Consider the following 21,053-nt stretch of genomic DNA (forward strand, 5'->3'; position numbering starts at 1 on the left):
TATCAGCTCGGGTAAATCTGTCCAGAGTCTGAAGTACATTTGTAATGCTTTGAGTCTGTCAGAGCAGAGACATAAATAATTGATAATATGTAAACGGTGTGACCGTTGGACCGAGCGCAGATTTAACACAGTGCAGTTTTATTTTTGTATAATAAAATCTATTTAAAACGCACACAATAGGATCCGCCTGCATGGTTGCCTACTCAAATCATTAGCCTAAGTTAAACTAAATGTCGCATGCTCATTCACATTATGATGCATATTTCAGATGTAAAACGTACCCGTTTTGTCTTCGGAAATAGCCGAAGAGAGTTACGTTATTCCGAACTTTTTTAAAATTTCTTCTTTCATTGGGGCAATAAACATCTATAAGTACCAGTCAATCAATGATCGAACTAACTTTTTAAAAACAAAATGGCTGTCAATATGGCGGCGCCCAGGGCTGGAAGAATTTTTTTTTGCCTAAGTACCCCCTGATTCAACTTTCATTTTTCACTGATTTTCTTATATATACGTGTTACCATTAATCCTCGCTTCGCGAGGCGGGCTTTGCTCGCCTCTCGGTGCACTCGGTATTAAGTCTCTGGTCAGAGGTTCAAATGATAGACAACGAAAAGTTCTGAAAATGCTCGATGTATTTTACAATGACCCATAGGGACTAGGGACTTATCCTTCACTTCTATGATCATTTGGTTATTATGAAAAATATTACTTTTTAGTAATACATGGAGACTGATGCGTTGATAAAGAAGTTACAAGGACTTAGGAAATGTGTGACGGGCATTATAAGTCAGCTGGTATCCGGGGACGAAATTGACAACAGTACAGGCTCTCAGCAAGTGTGTCAGTATTTAGATGAGGCAGGAAAACTCCTGACCAATGTCGACAAAATTCTCCGGGGAGAAGAAATTGGTGGTGACACTGTTTTGGAGGAAGGAATAAAAAATGGCCCTTGTTGCTCTTGTGGTAAAATCAATGGCAGTGGAAGAAGGAAGGAAGATTCGACTGTGATAAGTGGAGGAATTGATTCTAAAAAGGAGAATGATGGTGCAGGATTTCAATCTGACAGACTCAGTGCTGGCAATGACTGTCAGAATAGACCAAATTCATTTAGTACGAGAGATGATGTGAAGTGGAGTGGGATTAAACTTGATGATGGAAACGGCAGGAATATTTCCAATTCAAAACAGGAAAGCCAATTAGGTGTATATTATGAACAAATCATAAGGGCTGTAACATGTGCATGCAATTATTGTTCTTAATTGTTTTAAAAGCACTTAGTCTAAATGTATTTCCTCAAAGTGTTGAAAAAAATTAAACATTTTTAGACTGAAGTTTTATTGTGTTTCAAAAAAACCCCACACTCATTCTTTAAATTATGAAGACTTATGGTAATTGTCCTATAATTAAGTGAAATATTTTTATCTCTTCTTTGTTTTGTAAAGGTATTTGCTATATGAAGGTAAACTACCTTAAATAAATTTCCATCCTACAGTAACAGATTGCGACTCTGATGCTACCGACGATGATGATACCCCACTTCTCCATTCTACCCACAATTCAGATCAATCCCATGATTCACAGGGTGTCCTACAAGTGATGGAATCTCCAGATGGTGGTCAGGATGAAGATGGCTTTGGATCTGATGATGATTTCAATGACAGCATTCTCCAGGTATTGACAAATGCATGAAGTTCTTGGGGGTGGGGGGGGGGGGGCTAACATATGAAAAAGAAAAAAAATATGCTTTGCACAGTTGCCTTTTGACTCATTTATTTTAAATTGTGCTCAACCCAAATTTTTTTCTTCAACCTTTTTAAGTTGTTGAATTTCATGTTAAAATTTTTGAGACATCCAAACTTTGTTAGTGTTTCTTTTAAATGCAACAACGCAGCTTTATAGGATGTGTAGCACTGTATATTGTAACTGTATGGATGTTCAGATTGGCTCTTAAAAAAGACGGAGATGGCATTGATTCAAAGTTTTTTTAAGCTGATCAAGCCTAGCTATATAGGCTGTACACAAACATTAGGGCAGAGACCATTCTTTGAGGTATGCTCTCTACCATTTTATAATACAGCTAGATGTGTAATTTCCGTATGTCTAATACTGGCTTATTTTTATTATAAATGTAATTGTCTTCTTGTTAAGGAGATTGATGAAGCAGAGCGGAGCTTTAACAGCAACAAGAATGTAGAAGAGGACGATGGAGATGAGGGTAAAATAGTGACCGCTTACAGTCAGTTAAATTGAGCTGTTAATTGTCATCAACACACCCGGTCTCGGTGTCCAGCTGACACACTTGGCCAAAAAAAAAACCATAAATAGGGCAAAGCGATTAATAGGGCGAGGTCCACGTGTTAGGATAAAAAGTATCGACCTAATTTCCGAAAAATATGGTACATTCATCATCCAAAAGGTTCCTAGAATTCAATATAAAACATACTGTGATTACTTTCACAAAGAGCTCTGTGTACAGGTCAATCAAAGCTTATTCACAAGAAGGACACTATCATAATGGTTTATTTAAAATGCAAGTACTGTTATTGAAGGTTTTTCTCTCAAGATTTTGTCATTATTTTGTAGTTGTTTTACGAATATTTTAATTTTTAGATCCACAGAATCATCCCAGTGATCCCAAATACCTGGAAGTGCTGAAGAAGTACTTTGGATACTCAAAGTTTAGGCCGTAAGAGTTCTGATCAATTCACATACCATATCATACACTGTGCCACAAGAAGATTAAGCATTTTACATGTTTTAGGATTAAAAATAAATGCACATTCAAAGAAGGAAGAATGCAGCCTGGTCAAAATAAGATATTCTGACTGGCTGAGTACTAACATCCATGAGGCCATTTCAAAATGACCTTTTAATTTGAAATTCAGTATAATATGGTCTACAAACTGCTTGCAGTGAATTAGAATTGATGCTTACACTACATCAAAATCAGTTTCATTCCCCAAGTTTTTAAACGAATTAGATATTTATGACACATTATTATGAAAACAAATTGAATTTGTTTGTTGGTGACTTTTCTCTAAGCATGGTTTTTTGTTTAAAGGATGCAGTGGAAAATCATCAACTCGGTCTTGAATGAAAAAAGGGACAGCTGTGTTGTCATGGCAACAGGTATGTAAATGCTCAACTCGCATTATTTTGGTAACTTCAGTATGCAAACAAAATATTTAAGTTTCGTTATGAAACATTTCTTACAAAGTAGTAAGTTACGTCAAGAAAATGAACACGGGAGCAGTATGTATACATATTTAACAATTTCGTTCTCTTTGTTTTATTCAATTGTATCCATTCTATTGGAAATGCAGGCATTGTGTATTAGAATTAATAAATTTAAAATGACTTTTTATCCATTTTCCAAATGCACAGAGTCGTTTGGCTGTCTTACAGCATATTAAAAGTGGTTATTGTCTGACATAGTAAAAGTTTGTGGCCATTCTATACTGAGTTTTGTTTGTATCTACAGGGTATGGTAAAAGTTTGTGTTACCAGTTCCCGTCTGTGTTTACACAGAAAACAACAGTGGTTATCTCCCCCTTGATTTCCCTGATGCAGGATCAAGTTATGGGACTCCAGTAAGGGATTAAGGGATTAATATTTTATGCATAATCTCAAGTATGATATAAAAGTTATGCTTGATTTCAAGTAAGGGATTAAGGGATTGAGGTTATGCATAATCTCAAGTATGGTATAAAAGTTATGTTTGATTTCAAGTAAGGAATTAAGTTACAATGTATGCTTAATCTCAAGTAAGGAAATTATTACCCCTTATCTCAAGTTAGATTAAAGATTATGCTTAATATCAAGTAAGGGATTAGGATTATGTTCTTTCAGAGCTGCCAATATTGAAGCCTGCTTTTTAGGATCAGCTCAAGAAAATTCTACGCAAGTGCGTCAAGATCTCAAAAGGTAAAAATCTGACTTCCAATTTTTATGACTTTAATGATTTGTGTATCATTTGTCATGTAATAGGAGATTTTTATTCAAAACGGTTAACTGGAAGTTTTTTCTTACCTTATTATATATTTTGCAACCCTAATTCCTTGATAAAAATACATTGCTGATCTTCACAAGCCAAAGATAACTTCTATTTTTTATCATTATTTCTGTAACCAGCTAAAAAAAGTATTTTTGTTCACACGATTTGATGCAAATTAATTGAATCACCATTATGCCAGTACTTGAATCATCATGAATATGCCAGTACTTACTTCCGCAATTCAACCATTTTGCATCAAATAGCATGAACATTAAAACGCGAATGCAGAATTTTTATCATAGTACCATTTAGTTTAAAACTGTTCTGAAAATAAATGCGAGATGTGCTTCTTGCGAAATTTATACGGATATTAATTTCTCGCGTTTAATTAGGAATCTGCAGTTACCGTAATGCAATGCTGTCTTTGAAACCGAATATCATTAACCTTTTTTTGAATTTGTATTCAATTTTAACTTTGTTTTAGGGGTAAATATAGAGTGCTGTACATCACCCCGGAGTATGCCTCTAGTGGAGGAGTGAACCATCTGAAAGACCTTGACCGAGATGTTGGCCTTGACCTGATTGCTATAGACGAGGCTCACTGTGTGTCACAATGGGGTCACGACTTTAGGTCTGCCTACAGGTCATTAGGTCAACTGAAAGAAGCATTCCCACAGGTATGTATTGTGTAGTTAGATGTTGCTTCGCCCCTCTGATATGATAAATCTTTAGCTTCTGTGAAACACAAAATCAAAAGAATTTTCATAACTCACTATATAGTATGTTGATTACTGTCAATTGTCAAAGCCCTAAAGTTGCTGCTTTAGATATATGTAAATTAGGTGCTGTACTGTAGATTCGTCTTTGAACCTTCATTTGCTTTACATGAAAGTTCAGCACTGTTTTGTAGGTCCCTGTCATCAATAACACAACTAATACTCAACTTGCAAACTTATATGAATATTATATATTAAAGCTGACATGAATTCATAAATACGCATTATTTCCCTTTTATCTCCGACTACCGCCATATTAGTTGTCGATTTCTATTATTCTGCTAATCACTAAACACCCCCTATATAAGGCCGAGAGCACTATTCATGCTTCACCGCATTCAGGAATTTCATACACCCGAACACGTTACCTTGGACGAAAAGACTTGTAAAAACGCGTTTTTAACAAAAATAATATGACAACCACTGCACTGGCAAGGTATATCCAATAAACGACGAAACAAGACAGACTGAAATCCAGGCGCAGATACTTCAAAATCCTCAATAAGTGTAGATCGTTTTCCTGTGTATGTTATAACATCGCACATGCGCAAACAACACACTGTGGCAGATCGAGCAATGCCAATGATCGCATGGGTTTTAGAAATGAAGCGTTTTTGTAGGAACGGATGGAAACGATGCTACGTTGTTACTTTCTTGGATTTACTATCATTTATTGACTGTTGGATGTAGTGCCGCCGGGGTTTTCAAAAAGACGCAGACGTTATTCACTCTGTATGAACGACACACGTGTTCGATGTGAATGCGAAATGAGACATCACTGTTTGTGCAAAATAATTAAAGATATCTGGGAAATCCAATTACAGAAAAAATGTATTTTGTATTTCATTGATTGTTGTTTTCTTTATTCTTTGCTACAAACATTTTACTACAACGTGCAACCTGAATGCCTCGATCGGAAAGCAACCGACCGTAACTTTTTGAACTGGTATATATACCCCAGTGGCAGTAGAGGAGCGTTCGAAACTAATATGGCGACCAAATGCTTTTATGAATTCATGTCGGCTCTAAGGTCCCTGTCTTAGATATAACCATTCCTACTTTTGCACTATTCTGTAGATACCTGTCTTTGATTACACCATTTTACTTTACTTCAACGATATTCTGTAGGTCCCTGTCCTAGCACTGACTGCCACAGCTACGCAAGAAGTTAGATTGGACATCTGCAGAAGTCTCAAACTACGGGACCCCAGCATCATCTGCACAGGTTTTGACAGGTGAGTTACAAACTAAGGGACCCCAGCATCATATGTACAGGTTTAGACAGGTGAGTTTCAAACTATGGGATCCTAGCATCATCTGTACAGGTTTAGACAGGTGAGTCTCAAACTATGGGATCCCAGCATCATCTGTACAGGTTTAGACAGGTGAGTCTCAAACTATGGGATCCCAGCATCATATGTACAGGGTTTGACAGGTGAGTCTCAAACTAAGGGACTCCAGCATCATCTGTACAGGTTTTGACAGGTGAGTTTCAAACTATGGGACCCCAGCATCATCTGTACAGGTTTTGACAGGTGAGTTTCAAACTATGGGACCCCAGCATCATCTGTACAGGTTTTGACAGGTGAGTTTCAAACTATGGGATCCCAGCATCATCTGTACAGGTTTTGAGAGGTGAATTTCAAATAATGGGACCCAAGCATCATCTGTACAGGGTTTGACAGGTGGGAGAACCAGAACAGGAATTTATCAAACAGAAGGTCTACTCAGTGAAACGTTTCAGACTTTGTGGTACTTTGATTGTCCTAGTGGCACATCATACACCCATTTACTGGCCTTGAGGACAATAGCAATTTGATTGATACCTGTTCCCCCCTTGTGAAATAGGTTTTGTCAAGGGAGATAGTCAAATTGCTGTTATCATCATAACCAGAAATAGATACATGTATTTTATTATACTAAAGAAGCCCTTTATAACCCTGCTCTGAATGAGCAGGGAGGAAGGGGTATACTGTTTTACCTTTGTATTTGACTACTTGTCATAGGCAAATAGCACAGACATATTTCACAGTAAACCTTGTCTTATTAAAATAGTAGGATTACATAGAAAAATACATAAAACTTATTTCTTTTTCAGACCTAACCTATTCCTCTCTGTGGGTTTGAAGACAGACACAGCCTTTGACCTGCGCTCTCAGATGACGAAGCAGGGGAACAAGTTTAACTTTGATGGTCCGACTATTATCTACTGTCCCACCAAAAAAGCCACCAACGAAGTGGCTGCAATTGTTAAAGGTATAATGATGGTGAATGATGTACCGAGTGGTCTGAAAGTTGGAGTTAGTTAACAAGAAAATACGCCATGCAGTGGGTCAAGATGTATTGTGTATTTTTGTGTGTGTTCCGTTTTGATATGTTTATGACAGTTTTACACAAACGTATCAGAAATATATTTCAAATGTTGATTACATACATATCTAGTACATAATTGATAAATTGTCACTAGCTATTTATTGATATTTTCACTATAGATATTCCTATCTGCCATACATTATTATAACTTTCTTATTAGGATTTTCACTGAAGGTATAAACATTCAAATAAGCTAACTCAGTAACTATATCACTGATTCTACAGGTATGAATATTCCTAGTGCCCCATACCACGCCGGACTGTCCCAGGCGGACAGGAATAAGGCACACAGACAGTTTGTCAACGACCAAGTACAGGTCAGGGGCTTATCAATATCAGGGTTGTCTCTAAAAATTGAAGTAGAAGGGGGAAATGAAAAAGTAGAAGGAGGGTCTGGGGGTCTTGCTTATAGCTAGATTCAGTAGATTGTGTTTAAAATGCAATAATACCTGGGTAATTAAGGCATTATAGGTGGGGGAATTCCCCGCCCCCCGGGTCTTAGAGACAGCCCTGAATATGCAACTTGTTGGGGAGGGCATATTTCATTGCTAACTGTGTGTATTTGGTGGTGGTTGTATTTTACAGATAGAAAGAAATCCCAAGCACTTAGAATCTTTTACCTTTGCCAGGGCTCATAATAGAGTTTTTGGACAAGGCAGCCAAACGGCTTCATACTTTAAAATAAATGGTTCATTTTTGGGTTAAAATTTTTTTTGAGTTTTTATAGAGATTCTTCATGTTGAGACTTACTCCACTGCTTGTATATCCGACTGCCCGTACATTGGAATATACAGAATAATTTAACATGTTCAGGTTATACATTTAGGTCATTATAGCGACTGTGGCTTTTGGTATGGGCATTGACAAGCCGGATGTCAGAAAGGTGATACATTATGGAGGTAAGCTAGTTCACAGACTGTAATTTCGGAGGTAAGCTAGCTCACAGACGATTATTTTTTGTCACCAAGAAGAATACAAAAAAACTTTGCTGCAATAGTTAGGACCTGCATAATGGCATAGCCTATTTCATTTCTGAATCATATATCTAATACAAAGTTTTTAGTATAAAATTTTTAAAATAAGTTCAATAATTTTGACATTAGGCTTTTTCAACAGCATACTTTTTCTGACTTAAAAAGTATACCTGTGTATTTGGTTTAAGAAGTTACATTCAAGTCTCCTGCAAGAAAATATTCTAATTTTAAAATAAAAGTATTTTAAAGTTTGTGTATTTTCTTTTTTAGCACCCAAGGACATAGAGTCTTACTACCAGGAAGTGGGGAGGGCAGGCAGGGACGGACTACCGAGTCAGTGTCACGTCTTCTACACGGAGAAAGACTTCCTGACTTCCAGGTGCCTACAAACAGACGTACATCCCAACTACACGCATCTCTGCACAAGTCATTAGTTCATTCAGACAACCAAACATCCCATAGTGCACAAGTTTCTTTATACTGTAAAACTCATTATTTATACTGGCGGTTATGTCCACGTTTTTTTTTGTTAAACTATATGTGTTGGTATTAAAAATGTGGATGCATGATTTACCACTCTCAAGTTTTTACTTTTTACCTAAGCAATGGTATCATATGTGGTTTTAAACTCACTGTGTAATTGTAAATTTCCCACAGGCATAAATAACCACTTTTACAGTATATTATTTATTACAGACTTAAATACTATATATAAGCTTTTAGCACTGTAAGTACTTCTAGTACTTTGATTGTTGGTGGGTTTTTTTTCGTACAGGCATTTTATCAGTGAGGTACAGAATGAAAAATTCAGAGAACACAAAATGAAGATGTTGGGGAAAATGCAGCAATATTTAAAGACCACAACATGCCGGCGAAGGTAAAAATATGCTTGTTATACATGTAAAACTATATTGGTATCTTGAATATTGATGCAGTTCTACCCCATTTCTCTTTGAATTTTAACTTCCACTTCCTTATTTCTGATATCTGAAAGTGTTTTCTAAGTTCCATCGAGTGTTTTCTAAGTTCCATCGAGTTCAAGATAACAAGGTCTGATTTGAGTTGAAATGAGATCATGCCCTACTGTCACCAAAATTTTCAAATCACTCAACTCTTTCCTTAACTCAAATCTTTAAAAGAAAAAGTGCATAAATTTGATCTCAAAACTCAAACTTGAAGCAGAGTATTGACTTGAGTGAAGTTGGTGACATTGAGGCCATATGAGGCAATTCTGCTATCTGGCCTTAGATGAGCTCACATCTGATCTCAGTCACGCTTTTACAAAAGGAATATATAGTGGAAAAGTGAGACTGAGATCAGAAGTGACTTCAAGTGAGCTCGTCTTATTTTTTTGGACCTAAGGCCAGGTCTTTCATATGCTTCATGTCTTTGGGCCTAGTCTTTGAGTTTTCTTGATTAGAAAAAAAAAGATTTAATTTATTTAAAAGATGTTCAGTTAGCATCTGGTCCTAGATCAGTAAGCTAATGCAATACTTTTTACTGATCTTAAAGACCTAAACGACTGAGCTTAGGCCTGACTGTAATGCATTTATGCACTGTTTGTAAAGGCCTGACTGTAATGCATTCATGCACTGTTTGTAATTTCATTTATAGGTTGTTGCTATCTCACTTTGAGAACAAGAAGTTGGATGACATCGGGGGAACCACTAACTGTTGTGATAATTGTCGTAAAAAGTAAGAATACAACATATCACAAGGAATGAATTTAATAGCTACCCAATTGATAAAAGAATATTTATAACCTTAGTTTTGTAAAATCCAAAATAATTAAATTATAGCTGCAACAAAATATTAATTCAGGAGTAATGTCGGGCTTATTTTTTTAAATTTTTTGGAAGCAAGTTCAGTTATTGTAGGTATCAAGTTCAAAATTAACACATTTTTTAGCCAATCAAAGTGCTCCTTACAAATAGAGTAAAGTGGTTGTTCATTTGAAGTTTGAATGACCTATCTTTATATTTAGGCTTGATAGAAACCAGCATCAAAGAAAAACATTTAAGCCAATCAAAGAGCCCCATACAACCAGAGTTGCATCTTACTGTGGAATCATTAGGTTTCGTGGTGGCTCAATTTTCGTGGAATTCGTGGGTACCTCTCATCAACGAATTAAAATCCTCCACGAATTAATAAATTAGGGTAATAAAGTCATATTTCCTCTGTAGGTTTGAGAGAATACATGAAATGACGTCCCGACGAAGCTGTAAAATTTAAGCAATCCACGAAAATTGGCCCCCAGGTAAATTAATGATTCCACAGTATTTCATTGGACATATAAATTTTATTGAGTGACCTGTTTTATTTAGCCTGGAGAGGAGTCGACAGCAGAGTTACTACGACGCCAAGAACTGGTCCTCAGTGCTGCCCCCTGGTGCTGATATCTGTGACGGAGAGCAGGATTTCACGAAGGAAGCGCGAAATTTGTTTGATGCCATACAGGTACGAAAAGAGAACATTTTGTGTAAAATTCCCTGAACATTGGCAGATAATTGTATAAATGGACCGATTCAGTCTTCTTTTGTATGGCTTTAGGTCTCTTTTATTCAGTTCATTGTTAGAATTTCATAAAACTTGATCAAATTTTCAAAAAACTGTCACTCTTTAATCTAAATACTTTAAAATCAAACAAAAATCAGTTATTGCCCTGGTTTTTAACATGATACATTATTGTTTAAGGTAACATGATCATCTAATATGGTAGCATATTCTCACTTTGGTGAAATACTATCATATTTTTCCTTATTTCATCTGTATGATATGTTGTTTTTGTACTAGGCTTTGGGCTGTAGGTTTGGACTTGCCACTGTAGTTCTGTTCCTTGTTGGATCTCACTCACAAAGAACCAGCAGGTTCACTAAACTTTCAGGATTTGGCAATGGGAAGTAAGTATTACCACAAAACAAAATAAAGTGAATGTATTAAATTATTTTGGGAAGTTTTTGACAAGATTTTTCGATTTTGTACAATGAAATATTCATGTGAATGTATTTTGTTTTGTAGGTACAGAAAAACAAATTGGTGGAAAAGTTTTGGTATGAAGTTAGAAATTACAAATTGTCATCCCAAAATCTTAATCTGAAAGCCGAAAAAGTATCTTAAATCCAAAACATTCGTCATAGAAATGACTACCTTTTACAAAACTTTAAGAATTTTAAGGTCATGTCAACAGTAACAAAAAAAAAATTGGACATGATTTTAATGGAATATCAGTCTCTATAAATCAGAAACCATGTGGACATTTAAAAAATGACGTTATCATTGGCTCGTTTAGGCAAAGCTCTGATCTACGAGGGATATCTGAAAGAGGTGGCGATCCCAAACAGTTTTGGCTCCACTGTGGAACTGTCCAGTAAAGGGTCGGTGTGGAGGAGGGGAGCCTCACCCCTGAAGCTGACCCCCACTACGGACATGCTTGCCGAGATGAGGCCCCCAGTGGCTGTGACAGTCAGGTACATGTATGTGTCTCACCTGTTTCAATCCGTTTTAATCCGTGAATACCCCCATTTACATCAATTAAAGCTTTGTGTCTTGTTTTATATTTCTGTAGGCCTGCACCTTCTGTTTCTCTGAGTTGGAGTACAAGTGTACCACCCTCCGCGTCGGCGTCTGATTGGAACAGTACCAAGGAGGAAGTCAGGAAGACGGTGTCGCCACAGAAACCGGTGGTGGATGAGAAGACAATGAGAGCTCGGGTATATATTCATATCTCATTGATAATCTAAAGCCACTCTGATGTCTATAAAATTAATGTTGATTATTTGGCACTGCACCTGCAAAAGATAGTATGAAATCCTTTGATTTTATATGTACATGTCAATTGTCATGGATTTTCAAATTTATAGGCTGTCCCAAGATATTTATGCAGCACATTTGTACGACTTTTAATTAAAATATTAATACCTATGAAAGAAGTAAAATCGAAATCGATGAAAGGGAAAATTTGTAAGATATCTTCATTGCTACACTATCATTTTTCACCTGAAAAAAATCACAGGAATGAAAACAGATTTCTTACGTAGATTTATAATTGGGAATGTTTTACATCTTTTATCCATTCGGAACTCACTCAGAATATCTCATGCTATTTTACGTTATCCTCCCGCTTGCTGCAATACAAAATCCCTGTAGACATCACATTTTTTAGCTGTGTATTGAATCCTGATAAGCTAACAGGGGCGCTGAGGTATTTATAGATATCGAGTAATAAGCAAAATGTAAATCCAGGATATCTTGGGACAGAGTATAGAATTTAGTTAATGGATTTACTGTATGATTAAATAATGAAAAAAGTTTTTTTATGGATTGAAATTCATGGGTGAGTTGGAATGAGGAAATCCAAGAAATTTGATCAAACAAAAATAATATGATTCTATTGGAATCTTAAGCAGCTGAAAAGATTTTTCTGTAAAATTAATGTAGAATTGGTGCGCAAGTTCCAAATCTTTATAATTCAACATAGGTATTTCAAGAAGCATGATCAAAAATTCCGGATTCATCAAACAGAAAAGTAAAAATGAAAACTGTATTAAGACTATAGGTGGATTGGTTTGATTGTAGGCTGATTTGTACGCCATGCTGGTGAAGAAGAGGAATGACTTGGCCCAGGAGACAGGGTACACACCTCACTCCATCGCCAGCAATAAGGTGCTACTGGACCTAGCCAAGATCAGGTGAGTCATTATCTGCCTGTATGCTTCACCATTCAACCTCCAAACAAACTCAGGTGAGTCATTATCTCCCTGTATGCCCCCCCCCCCCTTATGCTTCATCAGTTACCATATAGTCATTTAATTTGGATGGACAAAAATTTGGTAATTATTTACGATTATACCAGATGGACATTGTCAAAACCAATGTTAATTGTTCTCATGAAGGTATATGAACCCATTTTAATAGATGCTTGATCAGATTCGGTAGACTGAGAGTTGCTGGAATTGTAAAAAATATATATCACACGGAAATAAATCACTATTGAAAACTTATCGGACTTAGTCATTTCACAGATCAGATCAGAGGGAGAATTGGACGATAGGTTTACATTTGTGAACCAAGTTTTGATCTTTTGTTTGTACAGACCCAGTAGCAAGGAGTCATTGCTGAAATTGGAGGATTTCCCGCAGGCCAAAGTGGAGAAGTTTGGTCCAACGTTCATCAAGATCCTTAAAGATTACTGCCAAGAGAAGGACGTCAAGATGGACGACTTCCCAGAAATCAAACTGACAAAGGTAATCCTATCCTCCTCTGTATGGGTTGGTTTTTTTATTCCGCAAGATATTATTATTAAGCTCTTGTTTACCAGTCAGGGGTGTGACTGAAATTTATCATATTGAAAAATAATTGATTACTGTCATTTGTACTAACTGCATAATGTACACATCTTTTTATTTTTGTAAATATGACTTGTTTTCATCATATTTCCATTCCCAAGTTCATTCTTCCAGCCCATTTGCTTCATAGTACACTATCCTGCCATGGTCTCATGTGTAGAGCAACACCTTGACTCACAGTTGAAACCAAAATAAATTATTAGTGCACCCTGTAAAACAAAGGAGATCATTAAGTGCACCCAGACTTATCAATTTATTTAAAATTTCTTGATACATGGGGTTAAATATGATTATGTTTTACATACTATAGAACCAACATATTTTCGTTTGGTAGAAACTTCGTTGTTTTTAAACCAAATACAATTTTGTTTGCATTTTTAAATTTTTGCCATATTGTAAAATAAATTGTGTATCAATGAACTACAATGTATGTATTTATTTATACTTGGGTTTAAAATTCGTCATGGATTTAATTTCGTTGATTTATACTGCCAATGAAAATAATGAAATTAAATCCTCAATGAATATTTCTGCTTCTACAGTAATATAATACATAATGATACACAGATATATTTTATATCCACAGAATGACACGGACCTAATGAGGGAATTGCTCCGGTTAACGGAAACACAGAGAGCCTCCTACGTGTTGTTCAACAGAGACAACAAATCTGTGGTAAGTTACCTCTCATACTTACCTGTTGACAACAGCTTTGTTATCTACTGTGGTTTCATTAATATTTTAGGGTATCAATTTTCTTGGATAAAGTGAAAATCACAGTTTCGTGGCCAATGACCCCATCAATACAAAATGTTAATAGAAAATGCATTTCAATGAACATTAATTTCTTGTATCAATTTAAAAACGAAATCCACAAAAATTGATATTCAACGAATATTGATGAAACCACATTATTATGTGGTTAAAAGTGATTTCTTTACACAAGGACTTCTGTGGAACTCGGGATTTAGAAACCTTAATGTTTATTTTTTTATTAATAATTTTTTTTATTTATTTACAGTGTATTTATACAATTGATTTACATAATTATTCAATCCATAACTAACTTCTGACAGTATAAGAGCTCCATTAAGGGCAGATAATAAATATAGGTATCATATGTAAGAGTTATGCTTTTCATCAAATTCATAAATTAAAGTGATTTACTTACTCAAGGAATTCTTTAAAAACTCAGGATTTAGAAACTTTAATAAGAGGTGGCATTGATTTACATTGAGCCCAACTGTGAGAACATGTGCATTATTCAATCCATAATTAACTTCTTATAACACAAGAGCTCCATTAAGGGCAGATAATAAATATAGGTATCATATGTTAAAGTTAAGGTTTTCTTTAAATCCATAAGAATTGATGCAGACAAATATTGACAAAACCAGATAAATTCTTGCATGTTTCAGGAAGAAGTGGCTTCATTGCGGGGTCTTAAAACTACAACCGTCGTCAGCCATCTTTGTGAAGCCATCAAGGTGGGGCTGGAGGTGGATCCAGTCAGGGTGGGGGTGACCTCCCAGATAGAGAGCCTCATTACCAGGGTCATCCGGGGGCCAGAAATCAACTCAGGTGGGTGAAAAAACTCCCAAAAATCAACTCGGGTGGGTAAAAAAGGCTCAGAAATCAAATTAGGTTGGAAAAAATGCCCAGAAATTAATTCAGGTGTGTAAAAAACTCCCAGAAATCAACTCAGGTGGGTAAAAAACTCCCAGAAATTAACTCAGGTGGGGAAAAATGCCCAGAAATTAACTCAGGTTGGTCGAATCATGCAGAAATGAATTCAGGTGGGTAAAAAGCCTAGAAAAAAAAATTCAGTACCGGTAGGTGGAATGCCAGTGTGTTTGTGCTGCCTAACTACTGTTTTCAAAAATTTATTTCAAATCTTTTAAGATTTGTCCAAAGAATATCTGAGTCTCTTTGATTAATTATCAACACAAACTTCTAATTGAAGAACAATAATTTTTTCTTGTAAAATGCATGAAAAATGAAATTTAAAAAAAAAAATTCATGCTTAATAAAGTTAAGTTAATGGTGCCATTTATCTTTCTTTGAAGCTACATGTAAATTGCACCATTCAAACAATGTTCTGAAATGAATGATGTATGTTTTTTGAAAAGGTAAATGAACTACTGTACAGGCAGGAGGATTTAATTTTGTTATTTTCGTTGGCAGTATAAATCAACGAAATTCAATCCATGTCAAAATTTTAACCCAAATATTAATAAATACAGAGTTGATAAGCAATACATTGTAGGGATTATGATATGACGAAATGAAATGCCAAGGAAATTGTATTTGGTTTAAAAACAGCAAAATTTTAACCCAACGAAAATATGAGCTTGAACAGTACTTGTATAGCTGCTGTTTTTGATGTCTGCAGTGATCAGCAAACTGACCCCAATAAAGGACAGACTGCCAGACTACATTGAGTACAACCAGATAAGGGTGGTCATTGCCGGACTCGTCCAGAAGTATGGTCAGGTCATGTCACCCACAGGAGATCTGGTGCTGGACGCCCCCTCCTCTCAGGTAAAAAACAGGTACTTGAAGGGAGACAACTCAGCTTCTGCTTAATACACACATGTGTATTTTTCAAGATACTTAGAATGTATTATATTGAATATAATGACAGCAAGATATTTTAAACATATTATATTAAGCTTATACAATATTCCGTTATATCGATTTTTCAACAAGTTGGCATTAATTTGAATCAGCATGTTTTTTATAGTACCTATTTTTATACACATATATGCAAGGCATTTAGCAAATGAATGTACTATATTAGTTGAAGCCACTTTCTGCATAATTGCTGAATAGAATACACAGTCAAATGTATGACATGTACATGTAGTGTATGTTTGGTTTGCTGACCATTAAATAATCTAACACATCCCTTTGACTGGAAGATTAATGTATTTATAATATGATTTATATTATCAACAGTCATTCTTAAATCATATATATTAAGTTTGCAGAAAAGGATATAAATCATTTTTAAGTCTTTGTTTTGTATTCAAGACCTTGTTATGAAATTTTGAATTTTTGAGCCAGTTTCCTTATTCAAGCAATGCTTGTACATTATATTTATATACATGTATTTCAGGACTTGACAGACAATACAAACTCGGAGATTGATGGCGCCAGTGTTAAAGTTGGCGGTGCTAGTGGTGTCTGTGACAGTGGTGCTAGTGCGACACAGTCCTCTCAGAGTATGTCCCAGGCGGACACCACAGAAACCACGGGGCAGAAGAGAAAGCTACCGGGATGGATGGACGGAAAAACCAAGCCTGTCATGTCCAAGAAAATGAGGTCCAACAGCCTGTTTCGTTAGGACAAAACACTGGTCCTGTGTACATAGGATTTCAAACACTGCATGCTTTGGTTTTGTACAAAATTAAATCATGATTAACTAACAAATTATTTTCTTTATTTATAAGTGGGATAATCATGCTTTGTTATTCAGACACGAAAAGGAGAAGTTAATTCTCCAGATATATTCCTTTGTTGATAGACAGTGTTTGATTCACATAAATTTTTTTCCCATTGGAAAGAACAGTGGTCTGCGACATGGGTTATATTCAAGAATTCAAAAAGAATTTTGTTTGTGTGCATCATTTTACCTTGCCCAATAAGCCCTAGTCATACTCTTGTTAACAGGTGGATGATACTGTAGATTACTTACTTCATTAAGTACATAATTCCTTGATTCAATTGTTCTGTATCAATTCACGAGAATATAAAATCATGAACGCCAAGTTTTTATCAAAGGTTTACATAGTGTACATCTGTTGGAAAAATTAAAGCGAAATTGTGGTAAAATTTGCGAAACAGATTTTTTAAAATTTATGTGCAGATATTGGTTCCTTGCGTTTAATTGGGAACTAACAGCATTTCAAGATAAGCTTATTGAAGTGTATCTCATTATTCAAATTACAGGTATCTACTGACTGTGGTTTCATTCTGACTTATATACTGACATCAATGAAATTGCACTTTATTTAAAAAAATGAGCATTTGATTTTGAAGATCAATCAAAAACTAAATTGAAAATTGGTATACAAAGAACAGCGGTCCAGCACAGCGTGCACCACCCGATGTGTCCTACATTATGCTTGCCTAATTATTATATATATGTGTACTCACCATCAGGCATCGTCTGGTTGTATGTACTACATTAGGCTTGCCTAATTATTATATTATTGGTATATTCACCATAAATCATCACCTGGTGGCCTTACATTATGGTTGCCAAATTATTATATATATTTTATGTATATTCACCTTTAAGCATCGTCCGCGGTGGTGCTAACTGGACTCTGGACAAACTTGAATACAGGGGACAATTGGTGCCAGAATTGTAGTGGAACCTATATATAGCATTAATTTGAAAAAGCGAAATAATACTAGTTTAATAGTGAAAAACATCACATCGGTATTTAAAGAATGCTGGTATCATGGTGAAAAACAAAGCATCAATATTGAAGGAATGCTAAGTGAATGCTAATATAAAAGTGAAAAATTGAAAGAATGCTAATATAAAAGTGAAAAATATAACATCAGCAATGAAAGAATGCTGATCTGAAAGTGAAAAACAGAGAATCCGCAATGAAAGAATGCTAGTATAATAGTAAAAATCAAAGTACTGAAGTACTGACGGGAGTTAATTTTATCGATTATCATTTATTCAAAATCAACGATATGTAATTTTGCATGGCAAGTAGTATCAGTAATCGAAATATTTCTGAGAAATTGTATGGATCCAGGCAAGATTGAACTCTTGTCTTGTTCAACCAAACGCTCGGCTGTCTCCGTTTATCTCCGACAAGCAAGAGAGACTCTGTTTTGTCGGATATTAACGGAGACAGTCAAGCGTCTGGTTGAACGAGACTACATTGAACTCTAGCGTAGGAATACATACGACTTTAAAAAATATCTAAACTCGCGGGGGTGTTAAGGAAGCATATGGGCAATTTAGCGTCTTATTTTGACTGTTATATTCAAAATCGTGAAATTAAATAACTATTTAAAATACGATCAAAAACTTAGTATTATCCTTTGAAAAAGATGTCAGTGCAATAAAATCGGGTAGTACATTACTGCAAAATTGGTGCATTATCACGTGACAACTATAAATAGCTTACGTATATTCCTTAACATAAAATGAGATAGAACAACACTACCCCGCAGTTTCCAAAATAAAATAAACATACCAAGTGAAGGCAAAACATCTCAATTTAATCAAAACTGCTGCTAGAATCCTATGTTTTTCTTAATTCAATAGTTATTCATCCGGTTCTCGTAAAACCTTCCCCACTTTAATAAAGTTTGTACGGAAAACGGCAAGTTGCATCAAAACAACACACAACATGGGATTCTAGCAGCACTTTTCAATTTAAGCATTGATCAAACTAACGATACATATAAAATTCCAAGTTCAATATATGCGGGGTAGTGTTGTTCTAGTCGGATTTTTATATCGTAAACAACGACAGAGGAAAGCCTGGCCGAGAAATAAAAGCAAATTTACATACCTTTTAGCGAATGATTGATAAAACTATTATCTCTCCCAGTATTCTTATGTTCCATTCTCAATAAATCACACCACAATATTTTATTAGAGTTCTTAGATTAGTTATATTTGGAATATGTTTACAATGCTTTCCGATCAAATTCACACGACATTCAACTTTTAGTCATGACGTCATCAATGTGTAAATCTACGTAATACAAACTAATTTCTGAAAAAAATTTGACTTCAGTATTTTTATTTGCTTTTGGTCTACGTTTCGTTGCTTAGATAATTGAATATGTACATAATAACTAAGATTTGTGATTTCACGAAATTACATGTAACTCAGAATCCATATGCTTCCTTAACACCCCCGCGCTGTTTGTACAATTTAAAATCTTATTATTTTCAAGTTATTGATAAATAAGTTTTCTTGAAAAACAATGCTCCAGAATATATAGCATCGAATTTTTCGATTATTTTCAAGAACTAAGTGTTGTCAGCGGTATTGATTTGTGCTTAGGTCCAAACACTGTTTCATTTTCGCTTTGCCCGAGTAAGTGCATAGGAGAGTTGATTAAAATCAACTCCCAAAAACAAACCATCAATATTGAAAGAACGCTAATACAAAAGTGAAAAACATGACGAACAATGAACGAATGCTAGTATAGAAGGGAAACACATAACACTAATATTGAGTGTTGGAAATAATGCTAGTTTAATATCATAGTGGAACACAAAGAGTCAATATTGAAGGAGGGGATTATTGCTCGTATAACAAAAACACATACTAGGATCAATTTTAAAGACGGAAATGATATTAAAGCAGCGTCTAAGATCATATTGAAACAGGGAAAGGATGTTATTAAAGCAGCTTCTTCTCTCTTTTGTTGTGGAAAACAACAGAGTCAGCAATATCTGCTGTGCAAAAGCAACGACGCGCAAAATCTGAATAAGCATATTTATATTTAGTAGCTGTTTCTGATTATTTTTCATTTACATGACAATAGTGTGAACGCTGTAGGAACAATGACAATGAACGTCGGTCGACGTAAATAAAATCGATGTATTAAATTAGTTGTGATGTGGAAATATGTAAATTTCAGTGTTCAAATTTGAAATTATATATTGAATTAAAAAAAGCCGAGATGTTGGTCGAATTTTAATCGGATTAAGTATGCATACATTAAAAAGATCAGAGGAACAATGACTGTCGTGAAAATGTATAAAACAAAAGTAGTGAGTATTTTTATAGGATTATCCATCGACGTATATCAGTATTAATCAGTACTTGAATTCATTTTCTTGCAAACATGTACAAAAGATTTTACCCATCCTTATGCTAAAAAAGGGGAAAAAATTCCATATTATACTATTACGTAACTATGATTTTTTTAAAATATGATAAACTAAAGAACATGAACAAACAATGGCTGCAAATATTGACAAAAAATCTCAGAAAATCAATCGTTTTAGTAATTGTTCAATTCATTATTAATATACTGCGTATATATGATTCTGTCGGTTCACGTGGAACATCCACCAGCGTGTGTTGCTGTGACACGTTGGTCCACGAAACGAAAAACGAAATTAATCACTTGAAAAGGGTACAACAGATTTCACTATATAGAATTTAAAGGATCTATTTTATCGTTATGTTAGGTTCCCACTGTCGTGCGACGTGTTACGATCGAACACCACGATTGACTAATCGTAGCTGATCGTGGATTGGCAAATCGTATAACTAATCGTGGATTGACTAATCGTAGCCGACTGTAGAAATATTTTATCATTTTACGCTTGAATGCGAAGTGATACGAGTCGATACGACCTTATGCGATTTGCTGAGCTTTGGTCGGTGATGTCGCAGGGTCTGTAAAAGTATCATTGAGCAGCCTAATTAGATTTGATAGCTTGATCATGTCCTGGTATGACTTTCTAAATAATATTCCCAGTTGGATCTCGATCTGTTCCGAACATCTGACACAAGTCCCCGATTTGTTACGCTTGAGCAGATACGTTCGTATTCGTTTTGATAAGTTCATCACGATTCGAATTGACTA

General features: G+C 35.3%; 1 protein-coding gene across 3 annotated transcripts in view; it reads left to right on the top strand.

The window, feature by feature from the left end:
• LOC128164101 (bifunctional 3'-5' exonuclease/ATP-dependent helicase WRN-like) overlaps positions 1-16,898 on the top strand; it is a 17,144-nt gene extending 246 nt beyond the window's left edge. The window contains exons 2-27 of one of the 3 annotated variants that reach the window (XM_052827836.1): positions 720-1,203; positions 1,496-1,674; positions 2,152-2,218; positions 2,614-2,689; positions 3,065-3,132; positions 3,485-3,593; positions 3,853-3,927; positions 4,482-4,674; positions 5,902-6,008; positions 6,872-7,029; positions 7,372-7,463; positions 7,973-8,045; positions 8,391-8,499; positions 8,896-8,997; positions 9,735-9,815; positions 10,445-10,577; positions 10,914-11,020; positions 11,139-11,170; positions 11,410-11,593; positions 11,686-11,830; positions 12,696-12,808; positions 13,213-13,363; positions 14,052-14,141; positions 14,885-15,047; positions 15,859-16,007; positions 16,585-16,898. In XM_052827836.1, the coding sequence (XP_052683796.1) occupies positions 726-1,203; positions 1,496-1,674; positions 2,152-2,218; positions 2,614-2,689; positions 3,065-3,132; positions 3,485-3,593; positions 3,853-3,927; positions 4,482-4,674; positions 5,902-6,008; positions 6,872-7,029; positions 7,372-7,463; positions 7,973-8,045; positions 8,391-8,499; positions 8,896-8,997; positions 9,735-9,815; positions 10,445-10,577; positions 10,914-11,020; positions 11,139-11,170; positions 11,410-11,593; positions 11,686-11,830; positions 12,696-12,808; positions 13,213-13,363; positions 14,052-14,141; positions 14,885-15,047; positions 15,859-16,007; positions 16,585-16,812 (3,462 nt within the window). In that variant the 5' untranslated portion in view covers positions 720-725 and the 3' untranslated portion in view covers positions 16,813-16,898. Of the gene's footprint in view, positions 1-719; positions 1,204-1,495; positions 1,675-2,151; positions 2,219-2,613; positions 2,690-3,064; positions 3,133-3,484; positions 3,594-3,852; positions 3,928-4,481; positions 4,675-5,901; positions 6,009-6,871; positions 7,030-7,371; positions 7,464-7,972; positions 8,046-8,390; positions 8,500-8,895; positions 8,998-9,734; positions 9,816-10,444; positions 10,578-10,913; positions 11,021-11,138; positions 11,171-11,409; positions 11,594-11,685; positions 11,831-12,695; positions 12,809-13,212; positions 13,364-14,051; positions 14,142-14,884; positions 15,048-15,858; positions 16,019-16,584 lie in introns of all 3 variants that reach the window. The other 2 variants (XM_052827837.1, XM_052827838.1) reach the window with 2 other exon arrangements.
• Positions 16,899-21,053: the final 4,155 nt, after the last annotated feature.

This window comes from Crassostrea angulata, chromosome 9 (assembly GCF_025612915.1).
Source record: "Crassostrea angulata isolate pt1a10 chromosome 9, ASM2561291v2, whole genome shotgun sequence".
Classification (NCBI taxonomy): Eukaryota; Metazoa; Mollusca; class Bivalvia; order Ostreida; family Ostreidae; genus Magallana; species Magallana angulata.